The following is a 25,648-nucleotide window of genomic DNA, read 5'->3' on the forward strand; positions in this document are numbered from 1 at the left end:
TGAATCATGCCACCTGAGGAGCAGTATTATTTGCTGAATGAAGCGGTTCCACTCCCTTCCTCCTTACTTGTCCAGAGTAAAAGCCTCTGAGAGGTAGCTCCCGCGGCTCTTTCCACGGAAGTTTCTTTTTCTTGCAGCAGGAGTTTTGCAGCTGTGGGAGAAGGCCAGCTGGAGACGAGGAAATGGGATTTTAAACTCTTTGGGTACCTGGCACTGACAGGTAGAGGTGCCTATGTGAAGTGCTGGTTATGTTTCTATGGAAACACGAAGCGGTTTGGACAAGCAATTCTAGCGTTAACCAGCGTTGTTCCACAGGAGAAGCAGGCTAACTCTCCCTTTGAAGGAGGACTCTCAGTTCAATTCATCTAGCATTTTACTGAGTACTTACTATGGACCAATATTGTGTTGCTGTGAGTGAAAGGGTGGAAAAAAAAAATAGATACTGTCCTTGCCTTCATGAAACTCCAGACTAGTAAAAGACAGTGTGTTCTGGAAAGAAAGATACAAAGCACAACCAGAACCTAAAACAAACAGATTCAACTATGCCTCAGAGGTGTTAAGTGGGAAACTTAAAAGTTGAGTTGGAATAATGTATTTATATGCATACAGATAAATTTTAAGTAAATTCATAAACATATGTTAAAGATACATATTTTTAAAATTTAAAAAAAAGTAAGAGCAAGCTAAAAAATTTGCTAGGAGTGAACCATGAAAAAATGTTTGAAGATCACCACCCTGGAGTAAATGATTCCCAAACCTCATTTCACAATGGAATAGCCCAAGGTGCTTATTGAAAGAGCAGATTCCTTGTCCCTACGCTAGCAGTCATGTTTGGGAGATTGCAGTGTGTTCCAGGAAACTGTTTAATAAGCACGGCAGGTGATTCTGATGAGTTCTGCTCTGTAGCCCAGCTCCTTAGGAGGCTAAATCATTGACTCTGCCACAAGTCTCAAAGGAGGTCTTTATCTGAGGCCAGTCCTCATTTGAATTTAGGGTGGGGAGTGAATTTTGTTTGATTGTTTCTGTGATTTTGTGGTATTTGAATATTTTGATTATTGGTTATCCAAAATAGCCTAAGTGGCCCCTCCACCTTCTGGGCTTTCCAATAATTGAAGAATTCTACTTTGTGACTCTATGGATCCACCTGTATCGTGTTAATTGCGGTGTTCATTGAAGCTGTCTCTTCCTCAATAATTTGTCTTGTCCCTTTCTAGTAGGGCAGCCAACAGTCCCAATTGGTCTAGGACAGAGAGATTTACCACAATCCAGGCTTTTTAGTGCTAAGTCCAGGAAAAGCCCAGGTAGGCCAGGCTGAGATTTTCATCCTAGCAAAAAGCTTAGCTTTCAACAAACAATTGCACATTTGAAGTGCTAGAGTGGCACAATAGGAGCCCCCCACCAAAATATATATATATAATATATATATATATATATATATATATATATATATATATATATATATATATATATAGTGAATGCTTCCATAGCAGGGCTAGTTTCTGCTACCATTTCTAAGCTTTCTTTGTTTTCAATCTAGTTTCCACCCAGATCCATGGAAACAGGAACAAGAACAAGGCTATTAACTAGAATTTAAACTCTTGTCAATTCTCACTGTTGGCTACCTGCAGAGATGTGGAAAAGCCAAGCTACACATACTGACTAGAGGGGAGAATATTTAATAGAAGTGTCCATGTTCATGAGTGCTGTCAGTCAAGCCAATTAGATCTGTCTCTCACTAGCTCCCAATGTTCAGGAGTAATGTGCCCTTAGTCCTATGGCTTGCAGGGTTGTGACTGATCCAAACAACCCTGCAAGCCATAGGACTAAAGGCACATTACTCTCCTGCAGAGATCTGCTCTGTTCTTTGTGACAGCAAGAATTAGGAAGAGCTTCTTTTGTGAAATCTCTTTCTCTCCAAGTGGAGTCCAGTTCCGACAACCCCATACTTGCTTAGGAAAGTGTCACTTTCTTAGGGGAAAAGAAATGAGCCAATATTCATTGAGAATCATCTACTTTTAGGACCCATCATATCTATTTTTTTTTAAGTCCAATCTCCCTTTGTGTTAGCAGCTCTGTGTTGCTGTGCCCAATGTGCCTGCTAAGAACAACTTAGAGGAGGAAATGTTTATTTTGTCACATGGTTTCAGAGGCTCAGTCCATGGTCTGCAGACCCCATTGCTCTGAACCTAAAGAGAGGCAGAACATTATGGCAGAAGAGTATGGTGGAAGAAAGCTACTCCATTCGTGACAGTCAGGAAGCAGAAAGACTGAGTGCAAGGATAATGTAAGTCCCAAGAGCAAGCCCCCAGTGACCTACTTCCTCCAGCCAAGAGTTACTACTCATTTATCCATTCAAATTAGTAATCCATCAAACGGATTAATCCACTGATTAGGTTACAGCTCATGGAACTTCTGAATGTTGCTTTCAGGGGACATTCCATATACAAACCATAATACCCTTCATCCTCAAACTAACCCTCAAAAGAAGATATTCGTATCTCTTTTAAATGTGAGGTATTTGAAAGCAAATTGTTACAATCTGTTGTCTCTTCTGCAGGCTTATGACTTTGTCTCCAGTCATTATATGCCCCTTCACGCTCACTGAAGTCCCCTAAAATTATTTACTATTTCCCTAAAAATTATCTACATTCTGTATTCTTCTTCTCCCCAAAGGAAAGAGGTATACAAGATTCTGAATCATACATGGCTAATTAGACTTTGTGATTGCCTTCATGCACATAATAAACTTGTGTGTCTCTTCAAAAAGAGAGAGAGAGAGAGAGAGAGGGATTTGATATGAGGGAGATCAAAATATGCCACCTCAACTCTACTTCTTTGGCATATTCCAGTTTGGTTATTCAGAGGAAGTGCAGACCGCTGCTAACGCAGAAATAGCTCTAAATACTGTCCTTTTTATAAAAAGAAATTTTCATGTATCTCTGTTAGTAAATCATAAAGTAGATGCAGACAGAGGCTTTTCTATCTGAGCTGTCCCTATCTGCCTAGGAAATATCTTTTCACAGGAAGAGATTTGGAGTCTGAAGCCTGACACCAGGTCCAGACAGAGATTACTGCAGCTGGCCTTCTGATGACTGTTACCTGGGAGACTTTATCTGCAATAATAGAACAAATTTGTTCACGTTGCTTTCCTCTCCTCGACCTGACAGAGCTTGCTACCACCCATCTCTCAGCAGCCTCAAATCCCTATTTCTTTGTAGAGCTCAAAATGCTACTTTAGCCTCAACTATATAGCCTTTCTTAGAGTCTCATACTCTGTGTGTGTGGTTCCCATATGTTGATATGTAATACAATTTGTCATAGTTTTCCCCCTGCTGATATGTCTATTGTCAGTTGTTTAAACTTCAGAGGAAAAAGAGAAATTGACACTTTCCTGCAGGTGCAGAGAATTAGGTACTGGACTTAGTCAAGGCTTCACAGCTGAAAGGTACGAAGTCAAGCTAGCAGGCATGGACTGCAATCACTGGGAGCACTTTAGTACCCCCACAGGATCCCTGCTCCTTTCCTGGGTTCCTTTAAATTAATGTGGAACAGGCAAAGGAGAGGCTTTTTAAAATCCTGATCTCAGCAATGGGAACTCCCAGGACCTCTTACTTCCTCTGAGGGCATCTTGGAGGTAGGAATATTAAGTGTGGATTATATCCAGAATCATAATAAAATTAAATGAATAAGCCCTTTATTATAACAGTCTCTGTTCTGTCCAGGTTACATCTTGGACTTTATAATTACATAGGTAGCAGAGATGTTCAGATTCTCATATTGTAGAGAAGAAAGGCAGAAAAATCCCTATGGACAAGATAAAAGAGAAAGGAATATTTTAAATCTCCCCATTTGTGGACAACTTATTCTCTGGGATGACGTTGTAAAGTTGGAGTCTGGAAGTCAAATCTACTCCAATTCTTTTTTTTTTTTTAAAAAAAAAGCTTGCAAATTTTATTTTTATTTTTTATTTTTTTATTGGTTGTTCACGACATTACAAAGCTCTTTACATATCATATTTCATACTGAAGTGAGTTATGAACTCCCAATTTTACCCCAAATGCAGATTGCAGAATCATGTCGGTTACACATCCACAATTTTACATAATGCCCTATTAGTAATGGGAAAATAAACAAGGAGAGAAATGAATTACAGTAGATGGGGTAGAGAGAGAAGATGTGAGGGAAGGGGAGGGTGGATAGTAGGGGATAGGAAAGGCAGCAGAATACAACAATTTCTACTCCAATTTTTAACCCACATTGTTCAAAGTTCCAAAAAGCAACCCAGCCTCCCCTCCTCTCAAAATGAAAGAAAACAATGGTATCAAATTATTTTCTGCCTATAAATTACTGGCTGAGTTTTTTATGCTAAGTGTATTTTTATTTAAGCTGATTGTGTTAGCAGAAGATGTCCTAAAGCCTTTTTTTGCCCCACAGATTATTTCCTGAGTTACATTGCAGGCCATCTGTGTCAGTAATGTCTTCTTTCAGACAGCATCCCACTTAAAGTATCCCCACCTTCTTGAGCATGTTGCCAAATCACTACTACAAGCCTTTATCCTTTAGGTCCATGCTATTATCCCTCCTCTCTTACTCCACACTTCTCCATGGTGTTCACTCTCCCTCATTGCAAGTCTATAAACCCAATTCTGTTTGGAAATAGGTGTATTCCTTGTGCCTATCCACTGATGGCATTGACAGAGTGAATGAGTTGATGGATTCCAGAACCAACTCTACTGTTCAATACCACCATATATTTGAATAAGCCATTCTCCTTCTATGGGCCTCATTTCTCACATGAAAAACAGAATTGCAGATGTAATTTAAATGGCCATAAGTAAATCTATATGCAAGCATAGCATTCACTTTATTTTATGAATATTTCCATTTTTCTTTTACGAGTACTCATTTGTTCTCAGCAATGACAAAACTAAATATGTCAATCTGGAAAACTTGTCCCAATCTAATAATTTTCCTTTCATCATTTCCAGTTTAAAATGCCATTTTCATATGTAGCATCACCATTATTATCAGTCCGAATGCAGTCCTAAATTTTCTACCCACTCCACTGACCGCCAACAATCTGTCTATAAATTTCAGCAATTTTTTTTTAGTTGTTGATAGACCTTTATTTTATTTACTTATATGTGGTGCTGAGAATCAAACCTAGTGCCTCACACATGCCAGGAAAGTATGCTACCACTGAGCTATAGCCACAGCCCCCAATTTTTATACTTTACTCCAGCCCCACAATTCTTGTGGAGGAAAATCCAAACATCTGGAGGTGCAGAAATAATACATGTGGTATTCATCTGATTTTTTTTAATCATTCCTCTGCTAATTATCTCTCACTCAGCTAGGTATATGGAAGGTCCTCAGGTGACTGGACCTGTTTCCTCCCCCATCCATGTCTGGGAGTGGCCCCAGCTTGTTCCACTGCATAGAGAGCAGTGGTAGGATGACACGGCAGCCCCTGTTTCCTACTCACTTTCCAGTTCATTCAGAGACCACAGGAAAGCCCAAGTGTTCCCACCATGGGAGGCAGTTATCCCCTTCCCTGTCTTCCTTGGTCTCTCAGCTGCCCCCTTCCATAGCCCTCCCTTCCTAGTACTCAAGGGATTCCAGACAAGAAAGAAAAGTCAGCTCCTATCTCTGTGGGGACAAAAAGGTTAATACTTGTCCTTGTCCATTACAGGCATCAGAGCCAATATTTTATAACAACAGAGAGGTTAACAAGAGAAAAGCACAAGAAATTTATTTAATCAGTTTCATGTGACACAGGAACCTTTTGAAATAAAAACCCCATGATCCAGGGAAAACTATTTTTATGCTTAGAGTTGAAGAATAGACAATCATGTAGACATGTGATTGGACAAAAAGATAGAATCTAATGTAACAGATTAAAAGGTGGGGAAACCCAGTGATGCCTGTCGAGATTCTCTGGGGCCTCTCAGTGTAGCCTTCCTTCCCCCCAGTTGTGGACAAGATCCCTTTTGGAACGTGTGTCTTTTACCTGCTCTCCAACAAGATAGGTCAGAGAATTCCTTTATAGCTAGTTCTAGCACAGGAAGGCAAAGAAAGGCTAAAGTAATATTTCTAGTTTTTATGGCTGGCTTTGGGGAGAGGAGTTCTAGTTTCTATGGCCTGCCTTTGGAGAGAAAGAGGCGGAAGTAAAAAAAATGGTTGCTAGTATTTCATTGATGCGTTTTTATATCTACATTGATCAAGCAAATTGGCCTGCAATTTTTCTTTTCCATTGTCTTTCTAATCCCATTTCATTTATTTTGTCTCTAATCTTTATTAATCTCCTTTTTCTGCTAATGTTGGGCTTCCTTTGTTCTTCTTTTCCTACTTCCTTAATTTGTAAAGTTAATTTATTTGAGGATTTTTTTTTTAAAAAAATATTGCTATAAACTTCCCTCTTAGAACTACTTTGGCTGCATCATATGAGTTTTAGCATGTTACATATTCTTTTTCCCCCCCTCAGAATTTCTCCCTTATGATGTCTTCTTTGATACATGGATTGCTCAGGAGAGTGCTATTTAATTTCCATATATTTGTAAATTCTTCCCTTTCCTTCTATTATTGAGTTCTAGTTTTCTATCTTTGTGGTTGGGAAAAAAAAACATTTGTTATGATTTCAGTCTTCTTAAATTTGTTGACTTGTTTTGTAAACTAATACACGATTCTAGAGAATGTTTCCTGTGTACTTGAAAAGAACATGTATTTTGTTGCCGTTAGGTGGAACATTTTGTGTATGTCTATTAAGTCTATTTAGTCTAACGAGTAGTTCAAATCCAATGGCTCTTTATTGATTTTCTGTCCGGATAATATGTCCACTTTTTTAAATGGGGTATTAAATTCCCTTGCTTTCAAAATTTCTCTTTGACTTTTCACACTGGATATACTGTGTCTTGGTGTACAACTGTTTACATTCAACCTATTGGGATCCTTTGGACTTCAAAAATTAGGTGTTGATTTCCCTCCCCAGTTTTTAGTCATTTCTTAGAGTACAATTTCTACCCTTTCTCTCTTCTCCTTCTAGGACTCCCATAATATCCATATTGGTTTGCCTATTGACATCTATAAACTCCCTTAGGCTTTCACTGTGTGCGTGTGCGTGTGTGTGTGTGTGTGTGTGTGTGTGTGTGTGTGTGAGCGCTCCTCTGACTGGATGATTATTTCAGATGACCTATCTTTGATTCAATGATTCTTTCTTCTGCCTGATCAATTCTACTTGTGAACCTCTCTAGTAGATGTTTCAGCTCAGTAATTGTATTCTTCAGCTCAAGAATTTTCGTTTGGTTCTTCTTTTAACCATTTTTCTTTGTTCAGCTTCTTGTTTTGTTCATGTATTATATTCCTGATTTCATTCAGCCATCTGTGTTCTCTTGTAACTCACCTTGCTTACCTGGAATTAGTATTTCAAATTCTTCATCAGGTAATTCATAGATCTCCATTTCTTTGGGTTGCAAATAGATTTTCTTCCTTTAATTATTGTTTTCTTGGTATTCTTCATGTTCCTTGTAGGTTAACATTCTTGTCCTTACACTTAAAGAAACAATTATTGCTCCCAGTCTTTATACGCTAGTTTTGACAGGAAGAGAGCATCGCCAGTCAACAGTGAGTCTAGCTAGAGACCAAACCCTCAAGGAGTGTACTGTAAAGACTGGAGCAAGGCCTCCCTTTGCTTTCCTCCCTCACTTCTGGAGAGAAGTCCTCAATCTGTGCTTTTCCCCAACCATGCAGAGTTTTGCTAGCTATAAGGACATGATGGCCCTCTTTCTTTTTTGCTGTCCTAGGGATTGAATTCTGTTAGTTATTCAGGGCTTAGTATGAGATGAGATAGAAACCAGCTCCACAGAGCATACCCTGAGGAGCTGAGGATAAGACCCCTTACCCCTTCTTTCCCCCTTTGCATAAGAAAAATGTTGGTTCTATGGCTATTCTTGATCTAACAAGAGTAGTACCTGCTGTAAAGGGCTTACTGTCCCCTTTCCTTCATTCCTAACTATACCAGGGAACCAGCTATGCAGGTCATCCAAACAAGATAGAAACATGCCCCAGAGCATGCCCTGTAAACCCAAGATGGCAGGCAGCCAGATGTACCCTCTACTCTCACTGACCACCCTCCCACACTGACCCACAACTACATAGGAGAAACCATAGGCTGAGGCAATCTTCTCAGTATTGGACTAAGCCATAGATTGATGAGGTGAAATTGCTCTTCTTATTCATATAAGTGCAACTCCTGTCAGTTTATGTCCTCTAGCATGCTTCTTTCTACTTGTTAACTGGATTCTGAATTTCTCTTTGATGCATTTTTGTACCGATATCATCATTTGATTGGTGCCTCTGTGGAGAAATGAGAGGCTAAGCTTCCTATTCCACTCCTTGTTGACATCTTCACAAAAATAAAAACTTTTTAAACCAAAAGAATGAAAGTAACTGGCTTTTGAAGGATGTCAAAATGTTGACATTTGTTCAAATGTGTATCTAAGAATTGTCAGTAGCAAAAACACAAGGACAAAACACCAGGTTCAGATAGTTTTACATAAGTCTAGGATTGTCTAAAAAGAACTTTTACTAAGCCTTACAAAATAGTAAGAAAAGAGAGAAAGAGACTTGATAAAAAAAAATACATCAATGAAGTAGTTGTAAAATAACCAGATCTTCAGTGAAAAGTTAGGCATGGCAGAAAAAGAAGAAAGGAAAAGGTGGAGAGATTCTGCAAAGCAAGAAAAAGGAAGATTTGGTGACAGCTTCAGCATATGAATAAGTGAAAATGAGAATGATTTCCTGTTAGACTTCAGACCTACAAATACATCACACTGTTGGAGGTTTGCTCCTAGAAATGCTTTTTTTATTTTTTGAAAAAAAAAATATTTTATGAGTTACCCATGCTAAAATTGGGCAAATCCAGGGCTTATATTAAAGAAAAATATCTTAAATCAGCTAGGCAGATCCAGAGATTTAAAAAAAAAAAAAAACAAGAGGTAGACAAATGATATGCTTGTAAGTTTTAGAAGAAACTTTGAAATAAAATAAGGCTGCAATGAGAAGAGGTAGAAAGGAACAATAGTTCTATGCATATATATCTCTAATAAAACATAACTTCCCTGAAATGGAGTTAATTTACTAAAAAAAAAAAGAAAGAAAGGAATAAGAATTGTGAGTTAGACCAATGTTCACACTTTTTTTTAAAGTTCTAAGCAACAAAATGCCTAATACATAGTAAATCTAAGTAAAGAGCAGACATCATTACATATACACAAAATTGAGCTCACCTACTAAATTTAGAGGTCCTAGTGCTATTTCCCTTAGTATCCCCCCTCCAAAGTACATAGTATACTGTCCTGTCCTTAATAAGTGCTCAACAAATATGTGTTAAAGAAATAAGTGAAAGTAGTTAATAATTCCATTTTATCCTTCCTAAATACCACCTTTATTGATAATAATACTTTTCTTCCCTTACCTTTCAGCTTTTTCAACTATAAAAAGAAAAGAACAGGTGATGATTAATCAGACTTGATGATTACTCCTTGTAAAGTGAATTTACTTGAACTCACAGACTGTTACAGGCAGAAAAAAAATTTAGAAAACATCAAGACTAGGGGTTTTCAAATTGTGCTCCATTCTTCCACCTTGGGATGGGAAGTGACCCATACTCAGTCTCAATCAGAGTAATTCGGCTCTTATCTGTTTTGCATATTGGGTTTTCCAGTAAAATGTTATTTGCCCAAAGCTTTTGAAGCTAAGCAAAATCTGAAAAACATTGAATCTAAAGCTCTTTCATTTCACAGATGAGGAGACAGCAGCTAAGAGAGGCAGAGCTGTGGATAGAACACAGTTTCTCTGATACTTTTCCCAAAGATCTTTCTGCCACATCAATCAGCCTCTAATTCAGGCTATTTTTTTTAATCATTTCCAAATAGATTTGCAAGATAAAATACTGGATGTCCAATTTAATTTTAATTTCATATAAATAATGATAAATATTTAATATGGGTAATGTCTCAAATACAGCTGCACCAGTCCCACTGTCCAAACACGTTGGTCCATACACACTCTCTTAGAATCTGCTGCAGCAACTATGTTTTCACTATTTTGCTATCAAGATATCACTCCTCAGCACTCAGTTTGAACTGTAAAAACTCAACCTGTAAATATACTTCCAAGTGTGCTATCATGGACGATCCCACAGCTATCCTGACCACCCATTAGAGTAAAATGAGGGATTTTCTTTTGAATATGACCAGTGTTTACTTAAATGTAATTCCCTACACATGTTTACAATTTAGTGACTCAAGTGGATGTGCCCATTTGGAACTGATGAGAATATGTGCCTCTTTCAGTAGTAACATCTGCACTACTGACCTATGGAGCCAATTAGACACCCAAAGCATAACTCATCAATTGTTTCCTTGTCTTAGGTGTCAAACTACTTTTCTTTCCAGGTACTCTAGTATCTCCTCACTTCTATTTTCATTCAGTGATGAGATCCATTGCAAATTCCATTTGCCAAGTGTTTTAGTCAGCTTTTTTGCTGCTGTGACTTAAAGACCAGAACAACTGCAGAGGAGTAAAAGTTTATTTGGGGGCTCACAGTTTCAGAGGTCTCAATCCATAGACACCTGGCTTCATTTCTCAGGGCTCAAAGTGAGGCTGAACATCATGGCAGAAGTGTATGGCAGAGGGAAGCAGTCCACATGATGATCAGAAAGAGACTCCACTCTCCAGATACAAATATATACCCCAAAGCCACACCCCACCTGCTTTCAGTTACCATTCAGTTAATCCCATCAGGGGACTGAACTCACTGATTGGGTTAAGGCTTTCATAAGCCAATCACTTCTCCTCTGAACCTTCTTGCATTGTCTAACATGTGAGCTTTTAGAGGACATCTCCCATCCAAACCATAACATCAAGAATAGAGATGCATATCCCTGAAAATTCCATGATTTTTTCATTTTTTTAGTGCTGCATAATACTCCATTGTGTATAAATGCCACATTTTTTTTATCCATTCATCTATTGAAGGGCTTCTAGGTTGATTCCAGAGTCTAGTTATTGTGAATTGTGCTGCTATGATCATTGATGTGGCAGTATGCCTATAGTATGCTCTTTTAAGGTCCTCAGGGAATAGACCAAGAAGGGCGATAGCTGGGTCAAATGGTGGTTCCATTCCCAGCTTTCCCAGGAATCTCCATACTGCTTTCCATATTGGCCGCACCAATTTGCAATGTACAAGTATACTCTTTTCCCCACATCCTCGCCAGCACTTATTATTGTTTGACTTCATAGTGGCTGCCAATCTTACTGGAGTGAGATGGTATCTTAGGGTGGTTTTGATTTGCATTTCTCTGACTGCTAGAGATGGTGAGCATTTTTTCATGTACTTATTGATTGATTGTATGTCCTCCTCTGAGAAGTGTCTGTTCAGGTCCTTGGTCCATTTGTTGATAGGGTTATTTGTTATCTTATTGTTTAATTTGGCATTAGAGCAGATTATGCAAAGTGAAGCTAGCCAATCCTTAAAAAACAAATGCCAAATGTCTTCTTTGATATAAAGAGAGCAACTAAGAACAGAACATGGAGGAAGAGCATGAGGAAAAGATTAACATTAAACAGAGACGAGTGGGGGGAGAGAAAGAGAGAGAGAAGGGAAACTGTATGGAAATGGAAGGAGACCCTCATTCTTACACAAAATTACATATAAGAGTTTGTAAGGGGAAAGGGAAAAAAAACAAGGGAGAGAATTGAATAACAGCAGATGGGGTAGAGAGGGAAGATGAGAGGGAAGGGGAGGGGGGATAGTAGGGGATAGGAAAGGTAGCAGAATACAACAGTCACTAATATGGCATTATGTAAAAATGTGGATGTGTAACCGATGTGATTCTGCAACTTGTATTTGGGGTAAAAATGGGAGTTCATAACCCACTTGAATCAAATGTATGAAAGATGATATGTCATGAGCTATGTAATGTTTTGAACAACCAATAAAAAAAAAGAATAGAGATGCATAAATTAAGGTCCTCTTCTCAAAGTGCCCACATTCAGAAAGAGGGATAAATGCAAAAAAAAAATGTAATGCAGTATGCTGAATTGCAGTCCTGGTGTACATAAGAGCCACTCTGAACTTAGGAGGGGCATGTGAGGCAGAAGTAAAATGGGAGTTAGACAAAGAGAAAGCCAAGTAGGTCTGCAGGAACAAGACAGCATGATTAAAGTACTCAGAGTCATAAGCCATCATAGATCTGTGAACAGTTTGGTACCATTCTGGTTTAAAGTTCAAGAGGAAGAAGAAAATAACCATTAGGTTCAAACCCTGGGTTGACTTTATAACACAAAATAGGAAACACCTCAGAAAAGCATTAGGTAGGAAAGTAAAATGATCAGTTCCAGGCTTGGGATAAAACTGTCTGGAGGCAACATGGAAAAGGATGGCATGGAGTGGAATTTATGAAAGGAGAAAATGTAAAAAGCCTAGCGTGAAGCTGGGCACAGTGGCACATACCTGTAATCCCAGCCACTCAAGAGGCTGAGGCAGGAGGATCACAAGTTCAAAGCCAGCCTCAGCAAAAGTGAGGCACTAAGCAACTCAGTGAGACCCTGTCTCTAAGTGAAATACAAAATAGGGCTGGGGATGTAGCTCAGTGGTCGAGTGCCCCTGAGTTCAATCCCCTGCCAAAAAAAAAGGAGCCTAGATGAAAGAGTCATGCCTGATCAACACAGAAGATGATGGTAGCCTCAACTAAGGAAGAGAAAGAAGAGATGGGAAAGATTTAGGTCAAATAGACAAGTCAAGACGGTCAGTTCTGTATGAATGACAAGAAAGAGAGAAAGGAAAGGACAATGCCCAGTGTCTAATGTGGATGATTAGGTGGGTAAAAATACTGCCAAATGAGACAGGAAGTTCTCCTGTCAGCACTCAGGTAACACCTCATGCCCATTTTTTTTAACATCACAAATTTAAATACCTGAATATTTGCATGTGAAGACCCTGTAGCATTCTACCCCAAACAGAAAACAGGGGTAGAACCCGGTCTGCTTTTGCTCATTCTCCTATTTCCAGCCCTAGTACAGAGAGTGGCACAGGGTAGACATGCAATAAAGAACGGTCCAGAAAAATTACAGAATGAGAAAGGAATATACAGGAGGAAAAGACACTTTAGTGAGCTCCTTTGGGGACACTGTGAGATGGAAATGATGGCAAAATCCAGGTAGAGATAACAAGGCAGCTGACAATGAGACAGAACTCAGGGGAGAGATTAGTTTTAGGTATAAATATCTGAAAGTTAGGCATCATGAAATAAAAAAGCATGAAAATAAGAGTCAGGAGTAGACTCTAATGAAGTTCAACATTTAATGGGATTTCATTCCTCCCACCTCTTAGTCAATTGCTTTTGCCCTCTCCAAGTAGAGCATCACTGTCCCATGGGCTGCTCAAAAGGTTGGCACGACGCAACCCCAGAAAAAAACATTTCCATGTTGTGTCCCAGGGAGGGCACACGTTTGCCTTTATGATCCTTCCAAGGTAACATCATATGCCTATCATATCTTTTCCCATTTGCCAACTAATTTTTTCCAGTTCTTAAAATAGCTCGCAAGTTCAGTGAAGCCCTCTTCAATGAAATCCTTCTGAGATGGACCAGAGAATAGTAATTACCCTCAATATCCTGAACACTAAATAGAAAATACCATTCTGCTTAATCAAAACGAGGACATCTTACTCTTTCCCAGTTCTTTGTCTAATTAGATGTCTTTGGTCTTTGTCATCTATCCTTAAAATAAATCAGGACTGTCTTGGGGTTGAGGATATAGTTCAGTGGTGGACATTTGCCTAATGTTTGTGAAACCCTGGGTTTGATCCCTAGCACTGCAAAATGAATGAATAATTGGGCCTGTTTTAACATGAATGCCTCATTACCTGTTGCTGTCTGGCTTATCGTTTCTATCCCATTGTCTGGTTTGACCACAGCAGTAATGCTGTGTACCTTGACTTTGTGTCTACTCTGAAAAACATCACAGGCTGTGACAGGAAAGACAATGGGACAGCCTGGGTTTTCTAGCATAATTCTGTCAAAAATATTCACTCCATAATCAGGTGATATGTCAAACTATGCACTTTGGCTCAGAAAATACCATTAGGGCAGGAACTCTTGGCAAATTGCCTGGTGTTTATAATTAATCACTAATAAACATGCTTTTAAGGAATAGCCACCATCAAAATCAAAGGAACTTGAGGGAAAAAGTAGAACATCTAAGGATGATATTATAAACATATTTAAAGTTTGTTTTAGTCACAAACAGCTTTTTTTTGCTGCTGTGACTAAAATATCTGACCAGTACAATTATAGGAGGGGAAAAGTTTATTTGGAGGCTCACAGTTTTAGAGGTCTCAGTCCATGGACAGTAAGCTCCATTCCCAGGAGTTCAAGGGTGAACATCATGGTGCAGGGTGCAGCAGAGAGGAACAGCTCACATGATCATCAGAAGGCAGAAAGAGAGAATTCACTCTCCAGATACAAAATATATACCCCATGGCTACACCTCCAGTGAACCACTTCCTCCAGCCACACCTCACCTGCCTCCAGTTACCAGTCAGTTAATCCCATCAGGGATCGATTCACTGATTAGAGTAAGGCTATAACCCGATCATTTCTCCTCCAAAACCTCTTGCATTGTTTCATACATGAGCTTCTGGGGAAACAACATCTAAAACCATAACATAGTCTATATGCCAATATAGTAACTTTTCAGGGATAGATCAGTTAGGAATACATTTGTATGCCAACAACAGGAAGACTGATCAACCATGGCTTTCTTGCCTCATAACATGTTTAGAGACAGTTCCTGACTCTCATAGTAGCTGCTCAGGGTGGACATCAATGGAGGACCTGGGAGAGTCCTGCCTGTCCTCTCTGCCATCCTTAGTTACACTGGCTTTTGTCCTCACGATTACCATCATGGTGAAGGCTGCTCCACTTTCAAGTTTGGGGTCCATAGAAAGATAGAGGAGGAAGGCAAGAGGAACAGGGGACAAGGGAGATAAGAAAGTCCCTGCAGTAAGTCTTTGCCACCTTATCCAGGAAGACAAACATTCCCAGTGATTTCCATCTGCATCTCATTGGCCATCTCCACGTACAAGGGGGCAGAGATGGAGTCTGCAGCTTTTACAGCTTCTATGATAGAGTTGGGAAAGAGATGGAATAAATTAAAGTGAAACTGCCAACCAAGTCCTTCAGACTTAATAATACATCTAAGCTACATTATTACCTCTGCATATTTCCTATAATCCTGAAAGCAGCATTATCTTAAGGTAATTTATTTTTGCTGATGTTGATTTCCATTTGCATAATTTTGGGATTTCAAAATTGTCCACTGAATATGAACAATGTTATCCTTCACTTTTATATGATCTATTTTATAAAATCAGCTAGGAAAAACACTGAAAATATTTCTATATACCAGTTCAGGTAATTGAGTGAATAAAACATTTTAGCCACATATTGTTCTTTAAATTAGTTCCTGGAATTTTCTCCAGAGGTGATAGAAATTCCTTTTGTTGGCAAGCAACAATACCAAAGATAATTTTACCTACCTAACCAACTTTTTGCCCTGCTTGGTATATTACATAAATTGGAGTCGGTGCAGATGTAAAGTGAGAGAATGAGGTTGATTTGGGGGAGCCCTTCTGCTAAGAAATGCTTTGTCTCCATCTGGTGGGCGATCTTTGCAATGACAGCTGTACTGAAACCTGGCTGTACATAAAGATCACTGCAGTGCTTGTAAACAATCAAACAGCCAGGCCTCTCCCCAACCCAATGCAAATGGAAGGGCTGGGATAGAACCCAGGACTAGCATTTTTCAAGATTCATAGGCAATTGTGAAATCACTCACTCCTATAAACCAGTAAATTAGAAGAAACTCTAAGCCCAGCAGGGTAGTGTATGCCTAGAATACCAGCTGCTTAGGAGGCTGAGTCAGGAGGATAATAAGTTTGAGACCAGAAAGACTTTATTTCAAAATAAAAAAGGGCTAGCCGAGTAGGTCTGTTGTCCATCCCCAGTACTATTTAAAAAAAGAAAAAGAAAAAAGGAAAAGAAAAAAAAAACTAAACTAAATCATTCCTCCTATAAGACTGCTATAAAGTGAAAACAGGATCCACGTAGGCAAATTATATTATCTCCCAAATGCCCTTTTACCCCTTCCAAAGTGGAAATCATCAAGGAATTGCTGGCAAAATCAGAAAACCAAATCTAAATCTAAATCACTTCCTGTGTGACTCTCTCTACATGAACAAAGAGATGCAAACACACACACATACACACACATACACAATCAGACTTGTCCCTAGGCAAAACTGTCAAGCAGTCAAGTAGTTTCAGTATGACTTTGATATACCTTATGTGTTTGCACACAACTTTGTTGCATATTTTCAGATCTAATTCTCTCAAGAACCCAATTAGGGTGAAATTCCTTCCTCCCCTACCTACCATGAAGGCGCAGGGCCCTGGAGAGCCCCATGTGCCCAGAGCCCCATGTGCCCACTCAGATCCTGCTTTCTCCTCTATTTTGCAGTTCATGAAAGTTCACTTTCTGGGATCTGTTTCTTTCTCGGTTTTTAATTTCAACCAAATTTCAACTTAATATTCATTTGTCAAACACAGTTGATAATCTTGAAGGGGAAATGCATCCAAGGCATATAAATAATTATGAAAGTTCTTTTACATGTAGCATGAAAGATTCATTTTCTTTTTATATAATTCTGAAAGACACTCAAATGAAGATTCGAACTAGTTGCTATTCTCAAACCAATTTTCATTGATAATGGCTCATTCTTCATCATGGTACCTGCATTAACTAGTACAAAAATGTATGTGTGTGTGGGGGGGTGTTAAAAAGGAGACCAAGTTATACTTGTGGCATTATTAGACGAGATAGTTCTGAACCCTGTCACTGAAAACAACCCGAAATGTTATATAAACTATATATCATAAAACAGTGAAAGATAAATCAGCGGTAAATATTTGCAACACAAAAATGAAAAAGATCCTTTATGCAGAAAATATGAAGTTCCTACTAATCAATAAGAAAAAGACTGGCAAAGGATGTCCTTTTATAGATGTTCAAATAACCAGTAAACATAAGAAAAGATTCTTTCACTAATAATCATAGAAATGCACATTAATACCATAAATCATCCACCTAGAACACCTTTCAGAATAGCTAACATTAAAAAAAAAAAGAAAGAAAGAAAAACTAACAGTGCCAAGTTAGGGTGAGCAACTGCAACTCTCATATCCTGCTGGTGACAGGGTAATTTGGTACAATCGGTTTGGAAAATTGGTGGTATTTTCTAAAGTTGAGCATCATTCATATGCTATAACTTAGCAATTTCAACTCCTAGGTACACCCATAAATATGCTTAGAATGTTTATGTGGCAGCATTATTTGTAGATAGTCAAAAGCTAGAAACCTAAATATCCATTAATAGTAGAATGGATAATGTGATATACAATAGAACACTATATAACAATAACATTTAAAAATCATAGCTACACACACAACACAGATAAATCTCTTAAATATAATTTTACACAAATGAAGTCAGACAATGAATGCACAGTTTTTGTATCCCATGTTGTTAGAAATCAAGATAATTATTACCTTCAGGCATTAGGGAGAAGTAGCCACAAAGGGATGAATAATGACATAATTTTTGCATTGAGTTAACATTAGATGTATTAACTTGTGATAATTCATTGAGCTATATTAATTTTTTGTGTACTTCAGTTCTTAAAAAGTTAAAAAAACACAGTATATTCAGAGATAGTAAAACTGAAATTGTCTTTGTGTTTTTCACCTTATACAGGGAAGTTTAATTGATGAGCACTAGCAGTGTACCTCAAACTTTACTGTACAAATTATCACCAGAGAATCTTGTGTTAAATCACATTTTATTCAATAGTCTGATTCCACACTTCTTGAAAGATCCCAGGTGATACCAATGCTGACACTGACCAGAATTTGAGTGGCAAGATCCTAAGTAAGAGTTTTCCAACCTCTGTTTCTTAAACAATGAGATTTTACAAATTCTTCATAGTGTGTGTGTGTGTGTGTGTGTGTGTGTGTGTGTGTGTGTGTGTGGTGTTTACTGGGATTTAAGGAAGAGGTACTCTACCATTACAACCCCAAATCTTTTTTGCTGAGGCTGGCCTTGAACTTGCAATCCTCCTGCCTCGGCCTCCTAAATTGCTGGGATTATAGGCACGCACCACAGAATACAGCTATTAAAATTTTAATCAAAATTTACTTTTAAAAATAATACTATTAACAAACAAACAAAATAATAATACTATTAGAACTTTCCTCATTTTGTGAGAATTTGTTACTTTTAAAAATAATACTGGGGCTGAGGATGTGCCTCACATGCCCCTCCTAAGTTCAGAGTGGCTCTTATGTACACCAGGACTGCAATTCAGCATACTGCATTACATTTTTTTTTTGCATTTATCCCTCTTTCTGAATGTGGGCACTTTGAGAAGAGGACCTTAATTTATGCATCTCTATTCTTTTTTTTATTGGTTGTTCAAAACATTACATAGCTCATGACATATCATCTTTCATACATTTGATTCAAGTGGGTTATGAACTCCCATTTTTACCCCAAATACAAGTTGCAGAATCACATCGGTTACACATCCACATTTTTACATAATGCCATATTAATGACTGTTGTATTCTGCTACCTTTCCTATCCCCTACTATCCCCCCTCCCCTTCCCTCTCATCTTCCCTCTCTACCCCATCTGCTGTTATTCAATTCTCTCCCTTGTTTTTCATTATTTAAAAATTAGTTTTAACCAAATGCCTCAATTATTAACTCTACATTCCTTTACTTACCATATGCCTACAAATTAGATCAAAAGGTGCTTCAAAATATATATTATTTGACTTATTTACCTTAATGTTATGCCATATACATGCAGGATCAACCAGTGAGAAGGTAAATGCCTCATTTGAAATAGAGAAAAGCTACATGGAATTGATCTCCTTCAGAAATATGGATTCTTTCCAGTGAATCAGACTCAAGATTATTATTAAAGCTGGGTGCAGTGGTGCATACCTGTAATCCCAGCAGTTCAGGAGGCAGAGGCAGGAGAACTGCAAGTTCAAAGCTAGCATGGGCAATTTAATTGAGACCTTGTCTCTAAATAAAATATCCAAAAGGGCTGATCATGTGTCTTAGTGGTTGAGCATCCCTGGGTTCAATCCTGGTTAAATTAAGACAATTTTGCATTTTAAAATGTGTTTTGTTCACCTCCCTACTCCTCAGAGGCCACACATAGATGACTTGCTTCCAAGGACAAAAGTACACAAAGAAAAATTAATTTAAAATGGATAAATTCTGCACACCCAACCTTAGCTAAGTGATAATGGTTAACGTTAGAAGTGACAAATTGATAACATATACTCTTGTAGTGCTATGGAAGGGCACTTCACACCTCTTCATTCGTCATTCTTCCTAAAAACCTGAATCTCTGGCCAAACCATGAGAAAACCATTCAACAAACTCAAACTGAAGAGCTTTGCACAAAATACCGTGCTGGTACCCCCAAAACTGTCCAGGACATGAAATGCAAAGAAATCTGAGAAATTATCACAAATAGAGAAAATGAAAGAGACAGGATGACCAGTTATATAGTGGGTTATCCCAGATGGGATCCTAGAACAAAAAAGATCATCAGTGGAAAAACTAATAAAATATAAGTTAATAGTGATAGGTCAATGTTTGTTTTTTAAATATTTCAAATATATTTTGATAATGTGAAATGTTTACAAAAAAGGAAACTGGTAAGAGGAACTATTTTTCCAACTTTTCTGAAAATCTAAACCTAAAAAAAATTTTTTTAAGTTTTTTAAAAAGTTCCAACCAAAAATAAATGCCTAAAATTTTTTTCTAAAATACAATCTTGTTACAATAAAGAAAAAATGCAACTTGGCTCTATAGCAAAGAAAATGAACTTCTTAAAAAAAAAACGTATGCACTAGAAGCAGTTTTCATTGGTATTATCAGATTTTGTAATTTTAGTCATTATAATCCATGATATATGAATGTGAGTTTTGTTGTTTTTTTTGGGGGGTGGTGCAGGTATTGAACTCAGGGGCACTCAACTACTGAGCCACACCCCCAGTTCTATTATTATTATTATTATTTTGTATTTTATTTAGAGACAGGATCTCATTGAGTTGCTTAGTGCCTCACTGTTGCTGAGGCTGGCTTTGAACTCATGATCCTCCTGTCTCAGCCTCCCAAGTGGCTGGGATTACAGGCTTGCACCACCATGCCCGGCCTGTGTATGAGTTCTTGACATTTCTTTCCTGTAGCTCATGCCTATAATCCCAGACTCAAAGAGGCTGAAGCGGAGGATTGCAAGTTCAAGTCCAGACTTGCAACTTAGTGAGACTCTGTCTCAAAAAAACTACCCCATTCACAATAGCCTCAAAAAAAATAAAATAAAATAAAATACTTGGGAATCGATCTAACAAATGAGGTGAAAGACCTCTACAATGAAAAGTACAGAGCACTAAAGAAAGATATTGAAGAAGACCTTAGAAGATGGAAAGATCTCCCATGTTCTTGGATAGGAAGAATTAATATTGTCAAATGGCCATATTACCAAAAGGTTTATACAGGTTTAATGCAATTCCAATTAAAATACCAAAAACATTCCTCATAGAAATAGAAAAAGCAATCATAAAATTCATTTGGAAAATTAAGAGACCAAGAATAGTCAAAGTAATGCTTAGTAAGAGTAAAGCAGGAGGCATCACAATACCAGAACTTAAACTATACTATAGAGCAATAGTAACAAAAACGGCCCAGTATTGGCACCAAAACAGACTTGTAGACCAATTTAATAAAGAACTCAAAAGACTTAACACCAACAAAATAAATAACCCAATCAATAAATGGGCTAAGGAACTGAACAGACACTTCTCAAAAGATATACAATCAATCAACAAATATGTGAAAATATGTTCACCATCTTTAGTAATTAGAGAAAGGCAAATCAAAACTAATCTAAGATTTCATCTCACTCCAGTCAGAATGGCATTTATCATGAATACAAGCAATAATAAGTGTTGTCGAGGATGTGGAAAAAAAGGTACACTCATACATTGCTGGTGGCACTGCAAATTGGTGGAACCAATGTGGAAAGCTGTATGGAGATTCCTTAGAAAACTTAGAATGGAACCACCATTTGACTCAGCTATCCCACTCCTTGGTCTATATCAAAAGACTTAAATGAGCATACTATAGTGATGCAGCCACATCAATGTTTATAGCAGCACAATTCATGATAGCTAAACTATGAAACCAACCTAGGTGCCCTTCAAGAGATAAATAGATAAAGAAACTGTGATATATATACACAATGGAATATTATTTAGCATTAAAAGAGAATAAAATTATGGCATTTGCAGGTAAATAGATGTAGTTGGAGAATATCATGCTGATCTTGCTATTTAAATTTCATGCAGTAAAATTATTTCAAATAGACAATTTGACTTTTAATAATTATATACAGAATATACAACAATCAAGACATAAAATATATCCATTTCTCTAATTTCTTCATCCTTTGATCTCATCTCTGAGCCCTAGCCTCTAGCCAAACCTGATCTTCCTTGTTCTACTGTAGTTTTGCCTTTCTCTGATAACCAATGAATTTATCTTTTCATACTTGAATATAAGTCTTTTACCAGAATTTTATTGGGTTGTGTGGTTATTGCATTACAATTCTAAGAGTGTCTTACATATTTTTATATAGTCATGAATCACATAATGTTTCAGTGACAGGCCACATATATGATGGTGGCCCTAAAAGAATATAAAAAAGCTGAAAAATGCCTATTGCCTTGTAAGATCTTAGCTGTTAATGTCATAACACAATTCATTCAAGGTTTGTGATAATAAAGTTAAAGTGAACAAACCTATTATGCTGCTGCCAGTCATACAAAGTATAGCACATAAAATTATACATAGTACTTAGTTCTTGATAGTGATGATAAACAACTATATTACTGGTTTATGTACTATACTTTTTTAAAAAGTTTAAAAAAGTTTTTAAAAAAAGTTTAAGACAGTGTGTTATGCCAACAGCAGCCTCATACATTTCTTGACTACACTGAGGCCATGTTAAATGATTGACCTATGCCATCGAGGTTTATATCAGTAATTTGATGTTCATACAATAACAAAATGGCCTAATGAAGCATTTCTCTGAATGGATCCACAGTTAAGCTATGTTATCTTTTGTTTATATGCAATGTGTTGATTTTTTTCATGTTGCTTTCAAGATTTTCTTTATGGTTGATTTTCAGCAGTGTAACAATGATCTTTCTATGCGTAACTTTATTTGGATTTACCCCAGTTGGAATCTGCAGAGCTTCTAAGTCATTATTTCTGCATAAGAGTTGGAAAATTTGGGGCCATTTTTTTCTTCAAATGTCTTCCCCCCCCCCACTCTATTTTCATGCTTTCATCCTTCTGGATTTCAAACTACCTCTGTTATTAATCCTTTGGGCACTGTTCTACAGGACGCTGAGGCTCTGGTTATTGGGTCCTTCTGCCCTTCAGATTTTGTAATTTAAACTGATCTGTCTTCAAGTTTACTACACTTTCTTCTGACATCTCTAATCTGTTATAAATGTATCCAGTGGATTTTCATTTCAGCTATTTGACCCTTCTGTAGGAACAATTTCATTTGTTTTTTTCTTCATACTTTCCCTTTGCTGCTGGGATTCTTTATTAAGGTGACACGTCCTTTAAATCCTCCAACATATGCATAATATCTGCTTTAACATTTTTGCAAAATTCAGTATTTAAGTCATGTAAAGTATTGTTTCCATGGGACACATTTTCCTGTTTCTTTCCATATTTAGTAATTTTTTACCACATAACATGCATAAAAGATATGTTGCAGAGATCTACACTATATTTTACAGTTGTTGTTTTGTTTAGTTTTGGTCCCAACAGGCATTTTGATTACTGGCTGGTTACATTCAATTCATGCAGGCTTGGTTTTATGTTGTTAGTGTGCATCTGTAGAAAGCCAAGGGTGTATCCTGAGCCCTTTTGCCAGGACTCACCCTCCAAACTCTTAACTCCCTAGATGATTGTTAAGGCTAGATTTTAATCTGTATTCTGGATATAGAATGGAAATTCATTTACAGTATGAGGGCTGAGACAAGAAGGCTGCTTTGTTCAATTTCAGTTGCAAATGTGCATGTTGGTTAACTCAAAATTTTTGCCACTCTGAAGATTTCCACAAATGACCACAAGTGTGCTATGGGTACTGATTTTGAGGTTATAATTTTAGTAAGAAAATACACAAATATGAAATGAATAATGAATATTAACTATTTTTCCATAATACACAATGAAAACATTTTGATGCCTAGAAGTATTTTTTAAAAATATTTATTTATTTTTTAGTTTTAGTTGCACACATTCCTTTATTTATACATGGTGCTGAGGATCGAACCCAGGGCCTTGCATATGCCAGGCAAGCACTCTACTACTGAGCCACAATCCCAGCCCCAAGAGTTTAAGTTTTAATATAACTATTTTGATGGAAAAATAACGTGCCATATAAACAAAACACCATATAACTTTTCTTATTCAGTGTCATCTGGTAAGCAATGCTAAAATGTAATGAAACCTTTAAGAATTTAGATGAATGTATGCTTTTTGATTAAAAGCCCCAGGTGGCAAAATATCTTGAGCTTCTAGCTACTGTTTTTGTGTCCTTTTTTTTTTTTTTTTTTGGTATTTTGAATTATTAGTTCACTAAACCTTAGTTATATGTTCTAATTAGCATGAGTAAACTTCATGTGCCTTAGTTTTCTCATCTCTCAAACGAAGACTATTTCTAAGATTCAGGTCTAAAATTCTTTTTATTGTCCCCCAACCATCACTGTTTTGGCTCCTAGATGCTATCTTTTCTTCCTTTCTAATTTTTACTTACAATTTTCTGTGTCCTGGAAAAAATCAGGAAGCAAACATTATTAGATTTTTTTAATTAAAAATATTTTTTTCTAATTAAAGACTTTAGATCTTTTCTTTTGGCAAAGAAAAAACCCATATATGCTTTTCCCTAACTTCTAATTATAATCCAAACAGATATATAAAATCACCTGTACATGCTGACAAAGTAAAAACAAACTCACAAAACACTAACAACACAAATAAGCCCCAAACCTGACTTATATCATCACATGCAGAAAAATAAACATGAGCTGGGCGCAGTGGCACACGCCTATAATCCCAAAGGCCCAGAAGGCTGAGACAGGAGGATCATGAATTCAAAGCCAGTCTCAGCAACAGTGAGGCACTAAACAACTCAGTGAGACCTGTCTCTAAATGAAATACAAAATAGGGCTGGAATGTGGCTCAGTAGTTAAGCACCCCTGAGTTCAATCCCCAGTATTGCCCACCAAAAAAGAAAAAAAAAAATTATTATTGCTGCAGGTATATACGTGACTGCATGACCAATGTAATTCTGCAACCTGTACACTCAGAAAAATGACAAATTATATCCCATCTGATTCAAATGTATGATATGTCAAGATCATTGTACCGTTATGTGTAATTAATTAAAACAAATAAAAAATAAAAATAAAATTAAAAAAACATGAATAATAGCTGCTTTCCTAAGATCTAATGCCTGAGATAACAGGGAATATATAGATTAAAAAGAAGCTTTAAAAAGTACACAGGTAAACTGATTATTTATTGAATTAAAAATCACACTATATATAAAACAAATCTCTATACAGAGATTTAATGCATCATAATATATAAAATATTTTTAGAAAGCCAAGATGCAAATTACAATGATTATGAATATAAAATTAAAACACTCTCCAAAAGTGATTTATTTGGCTGTTCTTGTTCGAAGTCGTCGTTTGAGAATCTGGTGATCACTTTCCTTCACCTTCTGGTCCATCAAAATCTGAAATTAACAATTTGAGCTTTTTAAAACTTATAGGCAAAAATAAGAATATATGTGCTTATGTGCTTAATTATTGACATAATAACAACATGAGTCTTTTTGTCCTCTTAGACTATAGGTATTCCATCTTCTATAAAAACACATGCAGAATATTTTGTAAAAGATTCATTCAATGCTAGCTAATTCCAGGATTAAAATAACCTACAATCCGTATTGAATTCAAAGATAACGTCTTACTATCTCAGTTTTATCAGTACTATAATCATGTAAACAAATGATAGAATCTAATTGAACCTTTAGAATTTTAGATAAATAAGTGTGTTTTTACATTAAAAACTCTAGTTGGAAAAAAAATTTTTTCTACTTTGTTTTGTGCCTCTGGAAATAATTATCAATATTTAGAGATAAAAGCCTCAAATCAATTTTATAAAATGACCTTTCACAGCAACATATAACTTAAAAAGTAGGAAAGCACATAATACTGCAACTAAGGAAAGAAATAATATTCAGCCAAGGAAGGAAATTATGTACTAATAAGACTGATGGGAAAAAGTGACTAAGAGAATAGTGCTTTCAACAGCATGTCCTAATTAACCCTAATTCTTTACCACTTGCTTTTGAGTG

General features: G+C 37.0%; 1 protein-coding gene across 2 annotated transcripts in view; it reads right to left on the reverse strand.

Moving 5' to 3' along the window:
* Positions 1–24,781: 24,781 nt before the first annotated feature.
* The window catches only part of Kif20b (kinesin family member 20B), a 60,106-nt gene continuing 59,239 nt past the window's right edge, over positions 24,782–25,648 (reverse strand). For both annotated transcript variants that reach the window (XM_040272746.2, XM_013362139.4), the window contains exon 32: positions 24,782–25,024. In XM_040272746.2, coding sequence (XP_040128680.2) covers positions 24,947–25,024 — 78 coding nt within the window. In that variant the 3' untranslated portion in view covers positions 24,782–24,946. The remainder of the gene's footprint in view (positions 25,025–25,648) is intronic.

The sequence above is a fragment of the Ictidomys tridecemlineatus genome, chromosome 1, assembly GCF_052094955.1.
Source record: "Ictidomys tridecemlineatus isolate mIctTri1 chromosome 1, mIctTri1.hap1, whole genome shotgun sequence".
In the NCBI taxonomy this organism is placed as follows: Eukaryota; Metazoa; Chordata; class Mammalia; order Rodentia; family Sciuridae; genus Ictidomys; species Ictidomys tridecemlineatus.